Consider the following 20,828-nt stretch of genomic DNA (forward strand, 5'->3'; position numbering starts at 1 on the left):
AGAAAAAAGAAAAGAAAAAGGAGGGGAAAACCTATTCAGAAAAATGTCATTATCAATTTACAGAACCACTAACAACAAATAATTAGTGCAGAAACAAAGGTCCATGCACACACACACACACACACACACGGAGATCCAGTTCACACTTCATCGTAATAAATATGTGCAGCTTTAGAATGAACAATATCAAAATTGAAGCACCACATGTCCAATGTTTACATCATCATCTAAATGCAGAATCAGTCGTGGATGGTGAAAGCCATCAACCCTAAACCAGTTACCACACCACACCCACTCTGTCGCAGTAAAACCCTGTTCGGTAACGACCAATTTCAAGCCACTCAACTTTTTGCGATGAAGAACAAATGTTAGCATCACTGTGACCTTCATGAAGCATCAGGATATTTCAGATTGTCTGCAGCAGACGTATGGTGCCCTCGTCAAGGAATGGAACTAACCAGGTTTGTTAGTCAATCATAACAGCAATTCCACTTGTCAGTTTGAAATGCTAGTAGGGGACGGCAGCTATGGAATCTCGCTGTGGTCTGTGTTTTCTCTTCCTTAGCTTTGGCAAGGTTAGGATCCATGAAGGGATTTCACAACCTGAAGCCACCATCACATTTGCAATATTCCGCAAGAAGGGAAGATCGGCTTCTGTATACAATGTGACGGCCTCACCTCTCCTCCCAGCTCTGCCGGATCGACCTAAGGCGAAGGCACAAATTAATATGTAAGCAGCAGAGAGGGCTACTGACACCTTAGAGTCACAAGTTCATGAAAAGAAAAACAGAAACACCAAAAACAGTATCTAAAGCAGTTGAAAGCATGTTAATTTGTTAAGTTTGACTAGATTGACTAGATGAGTGATCCAAAGGTTCACTTAAAAGATGGCAAAAGATTTTGCATGTTTTTATTATCATTGTCATTATGAGAATCTGATGTGTTCCAATCATGAATTTGAATAACAATTAGACCGAAACAAAGTGGACCACAGACAGAAATACCTATCCGATGTATGTATGCTGCAGCCGACTCTGGAAAGTCATAGTTGATCACACAGTTGACACCCTTAAAATCCATGCCACGAGCAACCACATCTGTTGCAATTAAAATCCATACCTTGCCCTCACGGAAGCTATCCACTGCATCTTCACGCTGAGAAAACCCGAGGAAGAAATTTGTGATGAGGAAGGTGGACAACCACAACTTACCAAATTGAGAGATGAAGCCTTTGATTGGAATTACCTCTGCTTGTGTCAGATCAGCATGAATAACACCAGTCCTAATGTTAGCAAATTCCAATTCCCTGTAAAGCTCCTTTGCCCGTTCCTTGCTTTGAACAAATAAGAGAATAGGTGGGTTGAGACTCTGCCATCCATACAATAAAGGAATGAGCACGTGAGGAAGAACCAGAACAACAAAAGGTATCCCCCCAACACTTGAACACAAAACTGGAAAAACGTAGGATTTTGAAATTACTCCAGATAAGCAGGATATAACACAAACATTTGGTGACCACCTGCTACGTTTTCCTTTACACAGGTGAACAGAAAATGAAATTTCAGTACATTCAGGCCATTTTACCAAAATGGAGTAACACAGGGGGAACAATTCTTATACAAGTAATCAAAGTCATACGGCCTGAAGGTCATTACTAACAGACTTTCCCCAAATATCTTTCCAAATAGCAGCAGAGGACTTATTGAACTACAAGGGAAATCAGGAGTCCTGGATTAGAATCCTAAACCAACTGGTGGTCCAGTAAACTGAATTTAAGAGGCTGACCAACTTTGACACAATGATGGATAGCCAAGAGAGAAAGGTACTAACATCCTTATAAGTTACCATGAATAGGACCAATTCTACACGACGAGGAAAATTAGTTGTGCAGCATGTCAGCAGCCTAACAGGAAACTGATTGGGTAATTTGACTGCATTTATGAGTTACAAATGCACAATTGAATCCCCATTTATGCAACAAGCATGCAATGTTAGTAATGTCAAACTAAGATAAGTGTACCAACATACCTCTGCAAAGAACTGTCTAATTGCCACAAGCTTTCCTTCTTCATTCCCAGCAAATATTAGCTTCTGCTGTATCAAGTTTGATGCTGAGTTCCTAGTTAAAGAAAAGAAATTAGAACCCGTGTTCACTCAATCATTGAGGTTAAACAGCCAAAATACTCACTTTCTGCCCACAATAATTCGAACAGCATCATGCATAATTGTGCGTGCAAGCTCTTCAACAGAATCAGGTAGTGTTGCACTGAACAAAGCACGAACAATTGAAGGATTTGAGCATGCACCAACCACTGCATCAATTTGTTCCAGAAACCCAAGTTCAAAAAGCTTATCGGATTCATCCAGGACAAGATACTCAACCCTGCAGATGGAACAATAGACAATCAGACTTTATAGTTACAAATGTGCCAAGATGCTGGACTGTGGCCTAGATACCTTGGCTAAGGAACCTACACAGTCCAAACAAAAAAAAATGTTATTTTTTAAATTTTAACTCTTAAAGGTAATCACTTTTTGCATGCTATATCCTAATATGCTGATTGAATACATTGACTAAGGTATAATTTTTTTTCAAAACCACCATATTCATATGGACCCTTTTCCTCTTTATCTTTTTCCATTTTTTTTTCTCTTGCACAGGGTTGCCTAGGCCTTGCACAGAACCTTTTAATGGGTCTGCCATCAACGCCTGCCTAGCTCTTTGAAGTTTTAACTACATATCGATCAGTACAGCATCGTTAGCAAAGGTGTGACATCACTTTCAGGTCAACGGAGGGCATTCTCATTGGAGATCAAATTACAAGAAGCATCAACAAATACAGCATATGTTTGCTTTCCCTGCCTTTCTTTTTTTCTTTTTTTGTTAACTAAAGCTGAAACCATCTTGAGATGGACAAGTACGAACCTTTACAAATATCTGTTTTTCTTTAAAAAAAAAAAAGAAAAAAGGGAAAATAAAGGAAAAACTAAAAAATTTGAAAAGTCACAGCAGTTTGAAAAAGATCTCAAGAAAGCCACACCATAAAAGCACAAATGGTATTTTTGACAATCGTACAAGCACCTCAAACAGCTCCTTCAAATTCATGAAATTGTTGCAAAATTTTATAGTACACAAGTTCTACTCAGCCAAACTTGACCGACTCTAGTTACACTATTGCTTGTCCTCCTTGTCCAGGCAAACATAATGCATGGTCTTCATAAACATTCTCATGATCAGAATGTATCACTGTTCTGCATTATTTTCTTCAGCCAGTATAAAATGAAACACAGACAGTTCAGAAACTCATAGGCAACTGTATCACTTTATGCTTAAAAAACAAAAACCGTTGCAAATTACAAGTGCCACCAATGGGTACCTGCTCAGGTCAAGCTTTCTCTTGGTAATGGCATGCTCCAACCGTAGGGGTGTAGATACAAGGATATCACATGGCATATTCTTGAAATCCCCACATTTAGACAATTCCTTAGTCATCAAGCGGATGAAAAATTTTTTTCTTCCTTTGGCAAATTTCTTGCATTCCCTGGTTGTCTGAGCAGCTAATTCTCTTGTAGGACAAAGTATTACAGCACGGACCCCATCCTCTGATCCTTTCTGAACAAAGAAATTACACACAGCAGTCTAAATAACAGGCATTCAAAGATCAGAAAAGACTTCTATCTAACAGTAAAAAGTGATTTGGACAAGTAAACACAACAAACAAATGAAAGATTAAAAAGCAAATTAGTACCTTCAATTTCATCAGAATAGGACAAAGAAAAGCTAAAGTTTTCCCTGAACCAGTAGGCGCACAAGCAAAGCATTCACGCCCCTGACAGTAAACAGACCATGAGAGAACCCGAATAGAAGATGATTGAACAGGGAATATAAAGAAAGAACTCAGTTCGTTAGATCAAAAGTTCATACTGAGAGGAGTACTGGAATAGCCTGCCTTTGAATAGGTGTGGGCTCTTTAAAACCAAGCTCTGACAAATTTTGGAGTAAGCGTGGTTTACATTTGTACCTGTAAAATTATCAATGTTGACATTCAACAAACTATGAATTACAACAACATGGCAGATGACAAACTGTTTGTAAGCAAATCATGGAACTGGAAAAATAGTCAGGTGAGAGGCATGCACCACCACATTCAAGGATTTAAATATATATATATATATATATATATATGTGGAGAGAGAGAGAGAGAAAGGAGGACCACATAGCTCCCGCGTTTGTTGAAAAAATCTTTTAATATTTAGATAAACAAACTGTGGCTCTGATGTTGAACACTACAATAAAGAATTCGGCAAAAAAAAGGATAAATTAAACATAAGCACCACAAAATAAATAATACAAATTTAAATTTCATCAAGTTTCCAGAAGCCCTCCCAGAATCAAAATCCTGAAGACTAATCAATAAACCAAAAGAAAATTACTTTACAAAGGGCCACCACCAGCAATACAGTGAACATCTTAGAGAAAGAAAGGAGTGATACTATAATCAGTGCATGCTCTCACCTTTTGCAATACACTTTATTATACAGAAACATTGATCAGTTTCATCCGTTTAGTGAACAAAGATATCAGATGTACACTTTAATCATGCAGTTGATAGTATTACTGTATTATATCAAATATTATCAGGTCAAAAATTGCTAGAAGCAATTAAAGAAGAAAGATATAACTGCTGATGAGAATCCTGACGTCCAAAATCAAGTACCTCGTACTCAATTCTGCAAAATCATTAAGTGGTGATGGAATATTTTGGCCAGCAACATGGATTCCATATTTCTTTCGTGCAAGAGCTGCCATCTAAATTATAGAAAAGGGAACAAAAAAAACATTAAAGTCCAAACACAAATTGCAAACATTTCAATCATTAACCTAGGTGCTTGTACACTTCCATTCTCGACAAAATAAAACAACCAAAGAAAAAAGAACCACCTCAATCTGTCTATTGAGCTCTTTGATCTTTGAATTGGACTTCTTCTCTGTTAACTTTCTCTTACCAAGATCCATCATTTCAGGTTCTGAACTCTTGAATACATGAAAACTATCCACGGTTTCTAGCAAAAATTAAGTAGAAATATTGATTAGACTACAGTCTACAGCAGAGGTCCTTGAAATCGCCAATGTGCAGCCAAGTCATCAGATGTCAGTAAAAGATATCGGCAAAAGAAATTCTTCCCACAGTAAGTTGCCAAGAAAATGATTCCAATAACAACACTAAATGTTTGATTTGGAAACATAAAATATTTCAAGAAAGTAATAGTGCTCCAACAGGTTGCAGCCTCCTGTCTATTAGCGTGTCTATTCCAGAAACCTCCAATTCTGCACTCTAGCTGGAATGCTAATGCATTTTTCAGTCAGTATCTGCTGGATGCCCCATGAATGTATAGATCAGTCATATACATATCCTTGCAAACTCCAGTCCAAGCTAAAATGATCTGTGGCTGCATATCATCTGGATAACTCAGGTGTTCTACACATCAGTTTCAGCCCATGAACATGTTGGTCTTTTAACCAGATATACCCCTGCTTACTTTCATAGCATGTGGCACTTCTTTACCGACTTACCTTTAATTTAACATTCGTCAGTTGGTTAGCTATCTGCATCCAAACAGCCAAAAATGGGCCTGTAACATGTTTAGGATGACAAAAGATACATGAGTTCTTCTCCTTGACATAATCTTTTACCTGTTTTTTCACTAAAGGAACACTACTTTTTTCATATGCATGTGAAACTACGTTGTTTTTACATGTTAGTTAGTCAGCTGCACCGCAAAATCGACACAACAAAAACCACACCGACTTCCTACATTGTCCACACCAGAAACACTTCTCAATATAGTTGATGCCAAGGACAAGAAGCACAGAGAAGAAAGAAAAAGCCTCTAGATTGTACTTCTATGTTTTCTAAAAGTAGACTCAATACCAGCAGTGATGAAGACATGTAAAGGAAAAATGGAAGTATGATTTCCCAGACAAGATACAGATGGCAAATGAATCATACGAACAGACTCACCAGATTCAGCTCTTTGTTTCCCCTTTTTTCTAGATTCCAGCCTGGCTATGGGCTCCTCCTTCAGAGCTTCCACTATCGAATTTGGCTCTTCTACATGCTTTTTCTGCAGACCAAAAAAAAAAGACATAGATGTTTTAGAAAGAAACTTAGATAAAGTAAAGATCTGATCGTGTTGATTGATTTCGACAGTCCAGCCATAAAATACATAACAATCAGATAAGACATCACCTATCTCCGAAACATTTTGGCATTTTCATACCCATCATTTCCAGTAACACAACAAAACGTCCATCTTCAGAAATATTCAAAAGTGGAGAGGTATAGGAACCATGATGAAATTCACAATGACATGGTCAAGTTTGACTGGAAAAACTTGAAACTATGAGACGTTAAGGTCATTTGTGCATACACTTGTAATGAGACCTTTTCACTGATTTTCAATGGTTTCAAAAAAGCAGTGTGAAGACTTATCAATTCAGCAATTTAGTATCTCACGGGAGACCTTATTATTCATTCAGTTAAAAAAGTAGAAGCATTCAAGAGGGAGAAACAACAACAACAAACACTAACTGTGAACTTGGCGATGTCTTTGGCAAACTTCTTTCGATCGAATCGGGTGCCAGCAAAGAGGATAGAATCGATCCCCATGTCTCTAGTAGAATCTATTTCTTTTCTTGTTCTTCTTCTTCTTGCTTTGCCAATTTCTCACGCCCGTATCTCTGCATGATTTGTATATGTTAGCAGGAATGATTATGTGAAAAGGCAAAGCATGAAGGAAAACTAGGGTCAGAGTTGGATCTGAATCCTAGATCTAAACCAGTCGTCAAGCCCATCTGCAACCAAAGTGCTGCTTTTCAAATTCAAACTTGGATCCAGATTTTGATTCCCAAGTCCATAGAAGTAATGCGTTTATAAGTAGCTCTAAAACAGGTATTGAATGACAGTGAACTGGCCTCAATCTGGTGTATGTCTGAAAATGGAGGACAGTGAATTGGAATCCACAGCAGCCTCATACCCAACTCTCATCTTGATATAAACAGAATGGAGTAAGGTTCAATCCAGAAACAAGAAGCAAAGCAGGAGAAGCAAACAAAGATATCTGTTCGTGAAAACAAGCTTGCCACAATAATATGTAAAGTACACGACAAATGAGAATCTCCATCATAAATTATATTAACCAATAACAAGACCTCCATTACTTGCAGTGTTGCAATGTTTGTTGAAATAATAATATTTTTCAGTTATCATCAAAAGCTCCAAACTAAAATCAGACAGCGTTTAAGCAGGACGACATACAAATACATTCTATCTACATTTAAGCAGGACGACATACAAACACATTCATGTCATTGATATTTGACGACTCTGTTAAAGTCGACATAATATAACGCCCAAAAAACCTATGCAACATGTAATGCCTGCAGAATCAAACGCCGAACTCAAAAATATATGGAAAAAGAAAAGCTTAAAAACCATAATTCATGGATCATCCGCAGCCTCAGCAGCAGCTGCAAATTTAGCAACTCCACTCCTGTATTACGCTTTTTTATTTCAGGCGTGCCACTTGCTCGACCCCGGAAGAAAACGAATGCTGCTGAAGAATTGGCGGAATAGAGAAAAGGGGGCTGGAAAAAACAAAAGAAAAACGGAGTGCGACAGAGAACAGAAAGAAAGCATGAGAGAAATATGACCTGAGACGGGAACACGCAGGAAGCAAGAGGGTCGTCTAGCTTCAGTCCACTGGTTCGAACTTGGCAGAAGATGAATGCTGCTGAAGTGCTGACGGTGAACACACTGATGAGGGGATGCGATTTCTGGAACCCTGCAAGAGGAAGACGATCGGATGGGCCGTGATTAAAAAGTGGAAGCGCCGGGTCATGGGCGGCATGGAGAAAAGGGAGCCGGGGAAAGCGAGAGAGAAAGAGAGAGAGCCAAAAGAGAGAGAGATAAAACAGGAGAGAAATAGCTGTACGTTTCACCGGCGGCCGGCGGTATATGCCCAAAAGACGCACCGAGAGTGGAAGAGAAATGAACCTCCTGCTTCGCTGAAACGGGAATTCGCGCTCGCGGGAGAGAGAGATGCGCCTGCTTGAAGCCCTAACGGCAAAAAGAACAAATTACAAACCAGCGCCTAATAAAAAGGCTGATACTACAAAACCGCTCGAGTTTTGGCACTCACCAAAGAGCACCTCAACCTTTGCATGTAATTCTCAAATAACCGCTTCCTTTTAAAAATTATTGTAATAATTAAAATAAACTACAAAATTGCCTTAAAACAAAAAAAGGTTGACCCCTGGACAGTCCCTTTCTCTTTTCCCTTTCCTGCAATTCTCTGCAGAGCTTCATTGGCAAGACTACTAAGGGATGAAGGACAAGAAGAAGAGCTCCAGCAAGAAGCTGCTCGTCGTGCCTCACTCAGTGGCAATGGAGGGGAGCACCTCAAAGCAAAACCTGTTTGAGAGCACTTGGATGTAGCGGAAGAAGCTCGATGTCGTTGGGGAGAAGTGAGATTAAGTAGCACCGGTTGGGCTAGATCTAAGGCAGTCAAGAAGGCGAGTTATTGCTTCCTGACTGTCCGCTTCATCGTTTCCCTTTCTTTCTCCATGTTCTTTTTCCCGGCATGGCAAATCCTTCATTGGGTTTTTCATTCTTGAATTTTGTGCGTACAAAACCTTCCACTTCATGGAAGAGCTTCAAGTGATCTACCTGCTTATGGAAGTTACTGCAGCCTGGACGCTGTTGAACAAGATTTGAAACAATAAATCGACATTTCCAAAATGGACAGTAATGGATAAAATGATTGACAAGGAGATGCCTGACCTTTCCTCTTTTACATAAACTTACAGAAACCAGATTGCTTCAAGCTCGACGAAGCAGAATACTTGAAGAAAAAAAAGAAGGCTGCTTCTTATTTATTTCAATGAAACAATGTTTTCCAAAATACAACCAGGATTGGTATCCGCACAAAGACGGTGAAGGCAAACCCTCATTCAATGTGGAGGAGATTTATCGAGGAGGGACCATGGAAGCGTCCGGGCTCTACCTCGTTGGCACCGGTGGGAATCAGACAGCCGCTATCAACCCTCACCGGACGGCAAGCGTCTTGCCGGCCTTTTTTTATATATAATATTTTATATAAACTAAATTTCTTTCTGAAAATTTGAGGGGTAGCCGTGCTGCTATCTGCCGGTCCCCTAGCTCTGCCCTCGACGGCTCGACTCACCTTGGTAAGAAGACCTCACACCATCCGGTGGATGTATACGGAGCAGTTCAGGTCTCATTTAGATGAATCGACAGGTGTGTTTAGAAGAAAGGATTTGGTGGCTTCTCAGTTAGTAACTGGCCCATCCTTGGCGTATCTCAAATCTGTGTTGAAATCGCGTAGATTAAAAGGAAAGCTCTTGATTAGAATCCTCAAGACGTCAATTCTCTTCAAAAAGAAAAGTGAAACTACTGATATACAGGACGAAGAAAAGAAAGAGGAGTTGAATAGAAGTTTCGGCTTTCAGTGGATCTCTCCAACTCACATAAAATGAAGTTAACAACGTTTATGTCATTTCTAACAACGATGATATTCGAAAGAGTGCATTCGAACAATGTTGGAGGGCAGGAGCAGACTGAGGATATTTTTATACATTCGCTTTCTATATCTTCTTGTTTGCCCGCTGCAGACTTCTGTCTTGTTAACTCCTTTGTTTCTTGATTTTATTTCTAATGTATATTCTTTGATTCTATTCTGGATTCTCAGTCAATAAAAGCAGGAGGTGTAACCTCCAGTGGACTGGCTTTCAGTCAGTCTAATCGTTTGGCTTCAAATTTTCTTTGTTAATAACAAGCATCTCAACTCTGGTGTGCTCCTAAAGAGATTGGCAAGAAATTTAGGAATAAGCATGTGCCTGAGTATTGGAGACTACGTTCACGCACGGTCATTTGGTTGATTTTGAAAATTCCGAATCGGGAGATGAAGAGCTGTATGCAATTCTTAAGTATTGAATATTCAAGATCGTGAAAAATGGAAAACATAACAATATTATGATACGAAATATTTTTCCAAATTCTTAATTCTTTGATGCTTGTTATAATATAAACTTACGTATGTATTTTTTTTTTTATTTCTGTATAAAAGAGGTTTTTATTTTCTGGATTGTAAAACTTTATCCCTCAGCACATGATTTTCCAGACATTAGTTAACAGCTGTAGACAAATCTTCAGAAACATCCTCATGTTTATGGCATAGTTAATGGTATGCCTTAGATTACATATATGGATCAACCCTACAAATTAAACATTATGTAAAAACCAAGTTTAATGTTCAATTAGTTTCCGAAACCTCATTTGTATGTTTGAATAACGAGGCAAAAACCGACCTCTTGGTACACTTTCAGGGCATGGAAAATCATCGAATGGAGGAATATATATATATATATATGTGTGTGTGTGTGTGTGTGTGTGTGTGTGTGTTTGATCATACATGCAGATTAAACAATTAAATCTAACAAAAGTGTAAATTGTTCATACATGTGCATAACTAAATTGGTGTCTGCTGCATCAAAATCCATGTGAGAGCTGAAATGGAAAATACCAAAATGATTAAAGAACCATTATTGCCTTTTGACAAATGATCTGATTAAACCAAAGTACTCCAACTGGTTGATTAGAAATGCATCTTTGCATTATTGGTATCGACAAATCTACCTTTGTCTTTCAGCTGAGTAAGTTAAGGGGCTCATAATTAAATTTGTTTTCATTTCAAACAAAATGGCAAAAGTACCGTAAAAAGAAACAGTGGAAAGGAGTGATTGAATAGAAGGGAGAAATAAGTTCTTGACATAGAAATGATTAACTTGTGTTAAGGGAGTTAGAATGTTAGGAATGAATTTGAGAGTCACAATAATGCAGGGATGCACGCGTCTTTGAAGCTGCAGTCAATATCGGCTCCGTTTCAGGTTAAAAAATTAATTTAAATGTTTCATAAAATATATATATATATATGTATATATATATATATGCTTTTATTGTTCAGCAAAGAGCAGAAATTTAATTGATACAAAAATCTGGCTCTTTCTCTGGATGGCAATTTTTTCGAAACTCGCTTTGAAAAAAATTGAATTTTTTAAAGCAGTTTTTGAAACTTGTGCATGTATGTAGGTGATAAGACCAAAGCAAACGTTTTCTGTGAATTTGAGAATTCGTAAAGCCTGTTTGAAGAAAGGAATAAAAACTTAGATGACATCATATCAAGAAATTTTTATGACGCCAGCGATGGTGTTTAATAAATTGGAGGATCTCCTTCATATTGGAAAACGAATGTCTCCAAAGGAAATGAGCAAGCGACGGTTCTTTCTCTTTCGTCATCTTTTCTACGTCAGAAGATTAAAAAAGAGGAGAGGTTAGATCTGTCGCAGATTTTCTTCACAGTAAGGGTCTTCGTTATCAGACAAATTTATCATAACCTGTTCTAGCAGCATTGATCAAATCAAATCTGACAAGTTCAATTAGTTTAATCCTAAAAAAAATTAACTTGGGAAACCGGAAGAGAACTTCAAGTCTAGAAACTTTTATATAAAATTAGAGACCTGGTTTCAACAGCCAGACCTGAATTTGACTATGATTTCAAAAAACGGGTCTCACGTTTATGAACAGTAATAGCGAGCATTTTCTATGAAAGATGCCAGATTGAGACAATATTCTTCCTTTTTCCATGATCATGGCGTGAGACGTGAGAAGGCAAGCTAAGTTTGATTGGGTATGTAAGTTAATTAGCAGTACCAAACATTGATCAACTTAATTAGAAGGCCTTCGTTGAAAAGAACATGGAAATATTGGAAAGACATCGTGTTACTGGAATATGCCTTTGAAGAACACATTGTTGATTTGATCTACTCGCGAAATGTCCACTTAATTGCCTCAACATGCCTAATCTCATTTATAAAGATGTATTAATTGCTTGAAAAGTGTTGGCGTATTTTTAAAAAATATTTTCAAATTTTTCAGTTGGACCTCTCTAGGGATGTCAACCATTCAATCAGATGTACTCTCTACCAACTTGGATTTGCTGGATGCCCACATATTTGGATTTGAATTTCGATTCAAATATGAGAAGATGTCACGTCATATTTGAATCTGATTTTTAATTTCACAATCCCAATACTATTTGCACCTAATTTTTCCTTTTGCACCTGAATCCGAATCCGATTTTTACATAGATAACCACATTTTAGCTGCATCATGACATGTTAAGGACCAACTTTCAAAATGAATGCATGGTTATTTCTTAAATCTAAATACAATCTAGTTTCTTAGTCAGATGTTCATTTTTTTTTCTAAATATGTATGAAGCCGTTGCTTGAATATCAATTCGAATCAAATCCGGTCAAAGACCAAAGCAGGGTCCCCTTAGAAAAAAATAACAATTTACATGTAAATTAAAGAAAATATCATGTATAAAATTTTGGAAATTGATATTTCGGCCTTTGTCAAAATTTTGAAACTATAATTTGATCACCTCATGAAAAAATCCTGGTTTTGTCCACGACATTCGTAACAACATGCGGTGAAATCATAAATAATACAATGGCGTGTTAGGTTGAGCTTTGTACTGCTTAGATATGTTTGAGCATTCCAGACAACAGATATGGGCAGTTAATTAAGGGGCCGGCCCAAAACTGTGGAGCTCACTATAAAGAACAGGAAGAGGAAGATACGAAAATGACCATTAATATTTTGGTAGCGAGCTCTAGCTGCGCATCCGTGTTCACAACTGGTAGAATGAAAGAACCAAGTTAAGGAGAAAGATGTCAACATGAACAGTAATAGCTAGTTTCAGCTTTGCTTATAGATATTAAAAAAAAATGATAAGAGTATTAACAGTCACGTTTTTTCTATGTCTAGATCTGATTTTATCATCACTTGACAATACAAAGGCCGTTAGTTATTAAAATTTTACAAATCGATCTACTGGATCTTGCTTCACTATTTTTTCTAAATTATACAGTTTTTTATTTTTTATTTTATTTAAAACTCATAGTTTTATATCTTAATATACTTCCATTGGATTAAATTTGTAGAGAAAAACTTAAAAAGTAATGGACGGGATGAGGATCCGTATCCGGTCATTGGATGGTCGGTTAACTAATCTCTTTGTGCACACGCGCGCGCACACACACACACACACACAAACATTTTAAATAAAACATGAACATGGTACTAAACATGTTAACAAATAGTAATTTAATTAGTAATATAAATCAACCATACTTTAGTATCGATAGTTTTCATAAAAAGTACTGATTTTTTATCATTAGAAATTTGATAGTACTAAAATAGCTGTTAACTTTTTGATGAATAAAATTACGTTTGGACTTAATATATGGTTCCTCTAATTTTTAATTATTTTAGGGGGTTTGGTGTTTTGGCCTTTACCCAAGTGGTTTGATACACACTCTCTCACACACATATATATCTATCGGTGGCTTGGTTTTGGGACCGGATTTTACATGACCCATTTCCTCTTTAAGATCTGCCACTTTTAAAGTGAAAGTTTCTTAATTTCAGACCTTATGAACTATTAACATCCAAGTCGAAATTAATGATTATGGTAAACATGAAAAGAAAAAGAAGAAGAAGAAGAAAGAGAGAGAAAGAAGGAAAGAAATATATATATATATATATATATATATATATATATAGAGAGAGAGAGAGAGAGAGAGAGAGTCAAGTCTATGGAGAAGTGAGTATAACTTGTGACAAAAACGGCATATACTTTCTATTAAGTTCTAGAAGAGGTCCAAAGTGCCCAAAAAGTCATCTTCAAAAACAGGTACATGTTTGAAAATGGTGTTGTAGAATAGATGAGGCACACGGAACAGTAAATTCTAGAATAGATGCGGTACACTACATGGTTTTACGGCTTTTCAAGAGAGTAATTGCAGTTTCACATCCGAGCTTTCTCTTCCAACCTGCTCAAAAGCATAATGGATAGTGTGTGAAACCTCAAAGCAGATGCTACACTTGGTTTCTCAGCACATGGCTTGACTTCAATAGAACCCAGCCTTGAGATTCATGTGAAGCACAGTTGGTACATTATTTACGAACCCAATCTACGTGGAAACACACTCGGTACATTATATATGTAACGAATTTTCGTTTTTTGTATTCAAAGTGAACAACTCTACTGCTTAAAACCAGTGAAAACCCAAAAATCCCTATTCCAAACACAATGACAATTGACAAACTCTTACAAGCATGCACATTTTATACATTGGACAACGGAATGTTAATTTAATATGTAGTTTGGTCCGTTGATTGGTCCGTGATATGGTTATTTTCCTAAGGTACCAAATTTTGGTTTTTGTGGCGCCTTCCCCGGCGAAATGTTGCCATGATGGGACTAGTGGCGGATCACCAAGTTTTTTTTTGCCGAAGGGTACTTTGAGCCACCGACCTAGGTCTGGTGTGGGCACCACATATGGCTGGACCACGTTCAGTTTCATTGCAATGCCAAACCAACACACATGTAGCTTTGCTATTTATCGTCATACCACACGTACGGGTGAACAACGAGTCGAGCTACTCGAGCTCAACTTGTTAAAGGTCGACTTGTGACGAGTTCGAGCTGAGTCATTTGCTTAAAGAGTCAAACTCGAGTTCATAAGTCGATTCGTTCAAATAATCGAGTTGAGTTCGAGCTCAACACGTAACTGCCGAGTAGAGTTCGACCCTTAATCGAGTTTGTCGAGCCTTAATTGAGTCGAGCTTGAGCTCAACATATAACGATAAACATTAATTCTATTCAAACGAGTTTGTTGAACCGTAATTGAGTCAAACTCAAGCTCAACACGTAACTGTCGAGTCAAGTTCGAGTTGCTTTCGTCGAGTTATTCCCGAGCTTGAGCCGAGTCCAGCCCGAGGTTTCATTAGTTGAGCCAAGCTCGCGCTGACTGAACTCGGGCTCGACTAAGCTCGTGTTCACCTCTAACCACACCAGCACACATGTAGCTTCGTTACTAGGTAGGACAGGCCACCGGTGTCATGCTTGTGACCATGGTTCAATGATCATGATTAACCATCACTCCTTCAAGCAAGCTAAAGCTGCATCTGCAACCTCAATTCTAGAAGGTACGCACAGAGGTCTAAGTCTGCTGGTCTCAACATTGTGCCAAAGAAAAACGTGGAGCCAAGTTTAGACTCGATCGGACGAACCACAGTGAGGAGGATGGCATGGAGAACTTTCCAACTCAACTAGTCATGTTATGGAATCAATCTTCAAAGTCAATCTGTGGTGTGTCGCCCTGGGTAAGAAACTTCAAAAACTTGTTAGTGGTTGTGTTAGAAATTTCTAGCAATTTGTGTGCCAGAAAGATCACAGTGCTTAAATCTTCTTGCTGCTAGAACCGTCTCTATCTACTTTGTTCGTTGTCTCTTCAGTTGGTCGTTTTGACCAGATTACATCTTCAAGTAACTTTTAAAACAGTTCAGCTTTTGGAAGGTCAACATTCAAAGTGCAGCACTTGAAAGGTGCTAGAATATATTCTCCTGCCGTTAGAAGAGGCAAGGGCGGAAATATTTCATGCACATGTGCATATATTTGCTCGGGTATATCAACAATGTACGCATATAGGGTGCAAGACCGGAGATGTAAGAGCATATATTGAAGCTTTTGATAATCCAAGAAAAAACAATGTGTATTTGTTTGTTTTATGCTTGGTTGTCTTGCTTCATCAATATAGTTTCTACTTGGCAGGAATTGAAGTGGATGGTAGTGGGTTGAGATCCACCATACTACACTCCCCTCAGTTTTAGCTAGACTGGGCCTGACTTTATTTTGTTCAGTTCCTTCGACGTATTTTTTTCTTATCTATTTACTAAACGATTGCCAAAACCAGCGAATTTCTCAATATAGAGAAAACATTTAACATGCAGCGCGTCTCCATCTGCTTGCTGTAAGGGTTGAAATTTAAAACGTTATATATATATATATATATATATATATGTGTGTGTGCGTCTGTGGTGTGTGTGTGTTTGTATGTTTTGTGGATTTCTTTTTTAGTTGATGAAATCCTCTGGCCTCTCACAGTACACGCCTTGAAGCATTTGCATCAACTGTTCTATTTAATAACATCTACCTAATGTATTGCAGCGACTGGATGGAACTCAAGATTATTAGGAATATATATATATATATATATATATATATATATATATATATATATATATATATATATATATATATATATATTGAAATATGAGTATCAATATTAACAAAATAGTTGAAGGCCATCACTAAAAACATTACCCAAAGAAGCGCCACACTAAAAATAGTTTATGGTGTAGAAACAGTTTATTATGTTTTTAACGATGGTTTATGTCACATATTTAGCTATAATTTCTAAATATCTAGTCATCCGAAAATATTTTTCAAATAAAAAAATTCAGTATATATTTATATGTATTCAGCATGCATCGACTCTTCGTATATATACATAAAAGAAAAATAAAAATTACGATATACACGGTTGGTATATGTCAAATCAACTTGAATCGGGTCCCAGGGCACGGGGGTGAGATTTCAGTGAAACTGGGAGCAACAACTACAATGGATGTGACGACAGGTCGAAATTAAGCAGTATGTGAGGCCGCGCCGTGACGACTAACTGTTTGGTGAAACGACTCAGCACCTTCTTCCTGGCCCCTTTGTATTTGACACCGCTATATTATAGTGTACGTACGTGCATGCATGCGGTGTTGAATACCAACAAGTTTGATGGAAGTAAAAGTCGCATATCTGCCCGGTCCATATTTTGCACTCCTGTATCCTTCGGCTTCTTTGTTTAATTTTAAACCAGTCCGAACAATGTAGTCAATCGGAGACAACTTTTACAAACACGTCTTTTCTTTGACAAATTTTCTGCCCGACTTCGGCGGTTGTCTTCGTATGTCTTAAATTCTTTCTTTTATTGCTTCATTCAATTATAATTGGTCTACAACATAATCTGATTCAGAAGTACTCTGCATATATGCGATTTTTCTATTCCATTCCTTGTTTCTTTGCCCATATGCAGGTGTTAATCGGTAATAGGAAACAAAAAATCAACAACTAATAACTTGGAAAAAACACACCTTAAAGTTTGAGGGTCATAAAAAAAGCACACTTAACTCTTGGATTTTGTCAAAAATATACTCAAGTTTTACACCATTAATAAAAAATCATTAACTTTAGGTTATTACTAACTAACTTAGGGTAGTGTCATGTGAAAAGAAAAAACTAAAATGCCATCAACAAAGATAATTTTCAAGTTTATTAGTCTGCATTGGCCAGCTTTATCTAAGTCTCAACTAATATCTTATTAATATTTAAAATGGACATAAAAAACAAAACTTGCTATATTTTTGATGTCATATTTTAGAACTATGGGGAAACTTAGGTGTGTTTCGTAAATTTTTTCCCTATTAATTGGCAAATTCAACCTCAAGGCTTCATTCGGAACGCTTAAACGAACAAAGGAATTCAATACTTCTTTATCAGAAACAAATTCCAAAAGCAACTTCTCACTTTTTTTCGTTTTGAAGGAAAGAGTCGCATACCCTCACAGCCGATTGCAGAACTTTTGTGCACTTGCGTTTTAAAGTTTACTTCTTCCACATATTTTCACAGTTTTAACATTATATAAATTTGGTCGTCCTGACATTTCAAAACTCAGAAAACAAATTTTGATAGATCAACTTATGCGAATATGTATTAAAATTATTATAATAATAAAATAAACTGCGAAATTTCCTTCTCAAACAAATTTTCTTTTCCCTTTCCTGCAATTCTCTGCAGAGCTTCATTGGCAAGACTACTAAGGGATGAAGGACAAGAAGAAGAGCTCCAGCAAGAAGCTGCTCGTCGTGCCTCACTCAGTGGCAATGGAGGGGAGCACCTCAAAGCAAAACCTGTTTGAGAGCACTTGGATGTAGCGGAAGAAGCTCGATGTCGTTGGGGAGAAGTGAGATTAAGTAGCACCGGTTGGGCTAGATCTAAGGCAGTCAAGAAGGCGAGTTATTGCTTCCTGACTGTCCGCTTCATCGTTTCACTTTCTTTCTCCATGTTCTTTTTCCCGGCATGGCAAATCCTTCATTGGGTTTTTCATTCTTGAATTTTGTGCGTACAAAACCTTCCACTTCATGGAAGAGCTTCAAGTGATCTACCTGCTTATGGAAGTTACTGCAGCCTGCACGCTGTTGAACAAGATTTGAAACAATAAATCGACATTTCCAGAATGGATAGTAATTTATAAAATGATTGACAAGGAGATGCCTGATCTTTACTCATTTACATAAACTTACAGAAACCAGATTGATCCTTGCGGCGCACTGACTCACCTCATTGGCACCGTGGGAATCAGACGGCCGCTATCAACCCTCACCGGACGGCAAGCGTCTTGCCGGTTTTTTTTTTTTTATATAATATTTTATATATACTAAATTTCTTTCTGAAAATTTGAGGCGCAGCCATGCCATGTGCCGGTCCCCTAGCTCTGCCCTCGACTCACCTTGGTAAGAAGACCTCACAGCATCTAATATATATTCTTTGATTCTGAATTCTCGGTCAATAAAAGAAGGAGATGTAACCTCCAGTGGACTGGCTTTCCGTCAGTCTAATCGTTTGGCTTTAAATTTTCTTTGTTAATAAAAAGAATCTCAACTCTGGTGTGCTCCAACAATTTGGAAACAGATTGGCAAGAAATTTAGCAATAAGCTTGTGCCTGAGTATTGGAGACCATATTCACGCGGCTGATTTGGAAAATCTGCGAATCGGGAGCCGAAGAGTTGTATGTAATTCTTAAATATCGAATATTCAAGATCGTGAAAAATTGAAGACATAACAATATTCTGATACGAAATATTTTTCCGAAGTTTCCAAGGGCCAAGATGAATTTTTCCAGAGAGTTGGCAGAGGGCATTCAATTTTCCAAAATTCTTACGAAGGACAAGATTTTCAAAATGAACAAGGGGTCTTCAACTTTCCAAACTCTTACAAGCGCCAGCTTGAAATTTTTAATTTTATCAACATGAAATTTTATTTCATTTTTTTTTTCAAAATTGTGGGGTAGGGGCGGTTAAAAACTTAATTCTTTGATGCTTGTCTTAATATAAACTTACGTATGTAATTTTTTTTATGTCTGTATAAAAGAGGTTTTTATTTTCTGGATTGTAAATGTCTCTAACTTTATCCGCACATGATTTTCCAGGCATTAATTAACAGCTATAGACATATTTTCAGAAACATTCTCCTGAAAAACTCGCACCTCTAACTGAAACATCCTCATGTTAATGGCATAGTTAATGGTATGCCCTACATTGCATATGAATGCAACCCTAAAAATTAAACATTATGTAAAACCAAGTTTAATGTTCAATTGGTTTCCGAAACCTCATTTGTATGTTTGAATAACGAGGCAAAAACCGACCACTTGGCATATATATATATATATATATATATATATATATATATATTACAGTTTGTTTAATCTTGTTACACTTGTACTAATATATCGTGTACACATATACACACATAATTACATATATATAACTTATATTTCAGAATGATCATACATGCAGATTAAACAATTAAATCTAACAAAAGTGTAAATTGTTCATACATGTGCATAACTAAATTGGTGTCTGCTGCATCAAAATCCATGTGAGAGCTGAAATGGAAAATACCAAAATGATTAAAGAACCATTATTGCCTTTTGACAAATGATCTGATTAAACCAAAGTACTCCAACTGGTTGATTAGAAATGCATCTTTGCATTATTGGTATCGACAAATCTACCTTTGTCTTTCAGCTGAGTAAGTTAAGGGGCTCATAATTAAATTTGTTTTCATTTCAAACAAAATGGCAAAAGTACCGTAAAAAGAAACAGTGGAAAGAAGTGATTGAATAGAAGGGAGAAATAAGTTCTTGACATAGAAATGATTAACTTGTGTTAAGGGAGTTAGAATGTTAGGAATGAATTTGAGAGTCACAATAATGCAGGGATGCACGCGTCTTTGAAGCTGCAGTCAATATCGGCTCCGTTTCAGGTTAAAAAATTAATTTAAATGTTTCATAAAATATATATATATATATGTATATATATATATATGCTTTTATTGTTCAGCAAAGAGCAGAAATTTAATTGATACAAAAATCTGGCTCTTTCTCTGGATGGCAATTTTTTCGAAACTCGCTTTGAAAAAAATTGAATTTTTTTAAGCAGTTTTTGAAACTTGTGCATGTATGTAGGTGATAAGACCAAAGCAAACGTTTTCTGTGAATTTGAGAATTCGTAAAGCCTGTTTGAAGAAAGGAATAAAAACTTAGATGACATCATATCAAGAAATTTTTATGACGCCAGCGATGGTGTTTAATAAATTGGAGGATCTCCTTCATATTGGAAAACGAATGTCTCCAAAGGAAATGAGCAAGCGACGGTTCTTTCTCTTTCGTCATCTTTTCTACGTCAGAAGATTAAAAAAGAGGATAAGTTGGATCTGTCGCAGATTTTCTTCACAGTAAGGGTCTTCGTTATCAGTAATTTGTCATAACCTGTCCTAGCAGCTTTGATCAAATCAAATCTGACAAGTTCAATTAGTTTAAACCTAATAAAATTTAACTTGGGAAACCGGAAGAGAACTTCAAGTCTAGAAAATTTTATATAAAATTAGAGAGACCTCAGTTACAACAGCCAGACCTGAATTTGACTATGATTTCAAAAAACGAGTCTCACATTTATGAACAGTAATAGCGAGCATTTTCTATGAAAGATGCCAGATTG

At 37.1% G+C, this 20,828-nt stretch overlaps 1 protein-coding gene across 3 annotated transcripts; it reads right to left on the reverse strand.

Moving 5' to 3' along the window:
• Positions 1-153: 153 nt before the first annotated feature.
• LOC116260960 (DEAD-box ATP-dependent RNA helicase 57) lies at positions 154-9,567 on the reverse strand. Of its 3 annotated transcripts, none has more exons than XM_031639514.2 (15): positions 8,844-9,567; positions 7,996-8,759; positions 7,715-7,845; positions 6,594-6,742; positions 6,024-6,126; positions 4,943-5,064; positions 4,719-4,810; positions 3,926-4,022; positions 3,750-3,830; positions 3,378-3,613; positions 2,189-2,383; positions 2,029-2,119; positions 1,246-1,368; positions 1,005-1,155; positions 154-705 (listed from the first exon to the last, which is right to left on the reverse strand). In XM_031639514.2, the coding sequence occupies exons 4-15, from the start codon at positions 6,669-6,671 to the stop codon at positions 509-511; spliced, it is 1,566 nt and encodes a 521-aa protein (XP_031495374.1). In that variant the 5' UTR covers positions 6,672-6,742; positions 7,715-7,845; positions 7,996-8,759; positions 8,844-9,567; the 3' UTR covers positions 154-508. The 3 variants fall into 3 exon arrangements, with proteins under 3 accessions (XP_031495374.1, XP_031495372.1, XP_031495371.1); XM_031639512.2 differs by having other exon boundaries at positions 7,996-8,120; positions 8,203-9,567; XM_031639511.2 differs by having other exon boundaries at positions 7,996-9,567.
• Between the last annotated feature and the right edge of the window lie 11,261 nt (positions 9,568-20,828).

The sequence above is a fragment of the Nymphaea colorata genome, chromosome 9 (genome assembly GCF_008831285.2).
Source record: "Nymphaea colorata isolate Beijing-Zhang1983 chromosome 9, ASM883128v2, whole genome shotgun sequence".
Classification (NCBI taxonomy): Eukaryota; Viridiplantae; Streptophyta; class Magnoliopsida; order Nymphaeales; family Nymphaeaceae; genus Nymphaea; species Nymphaea colorata.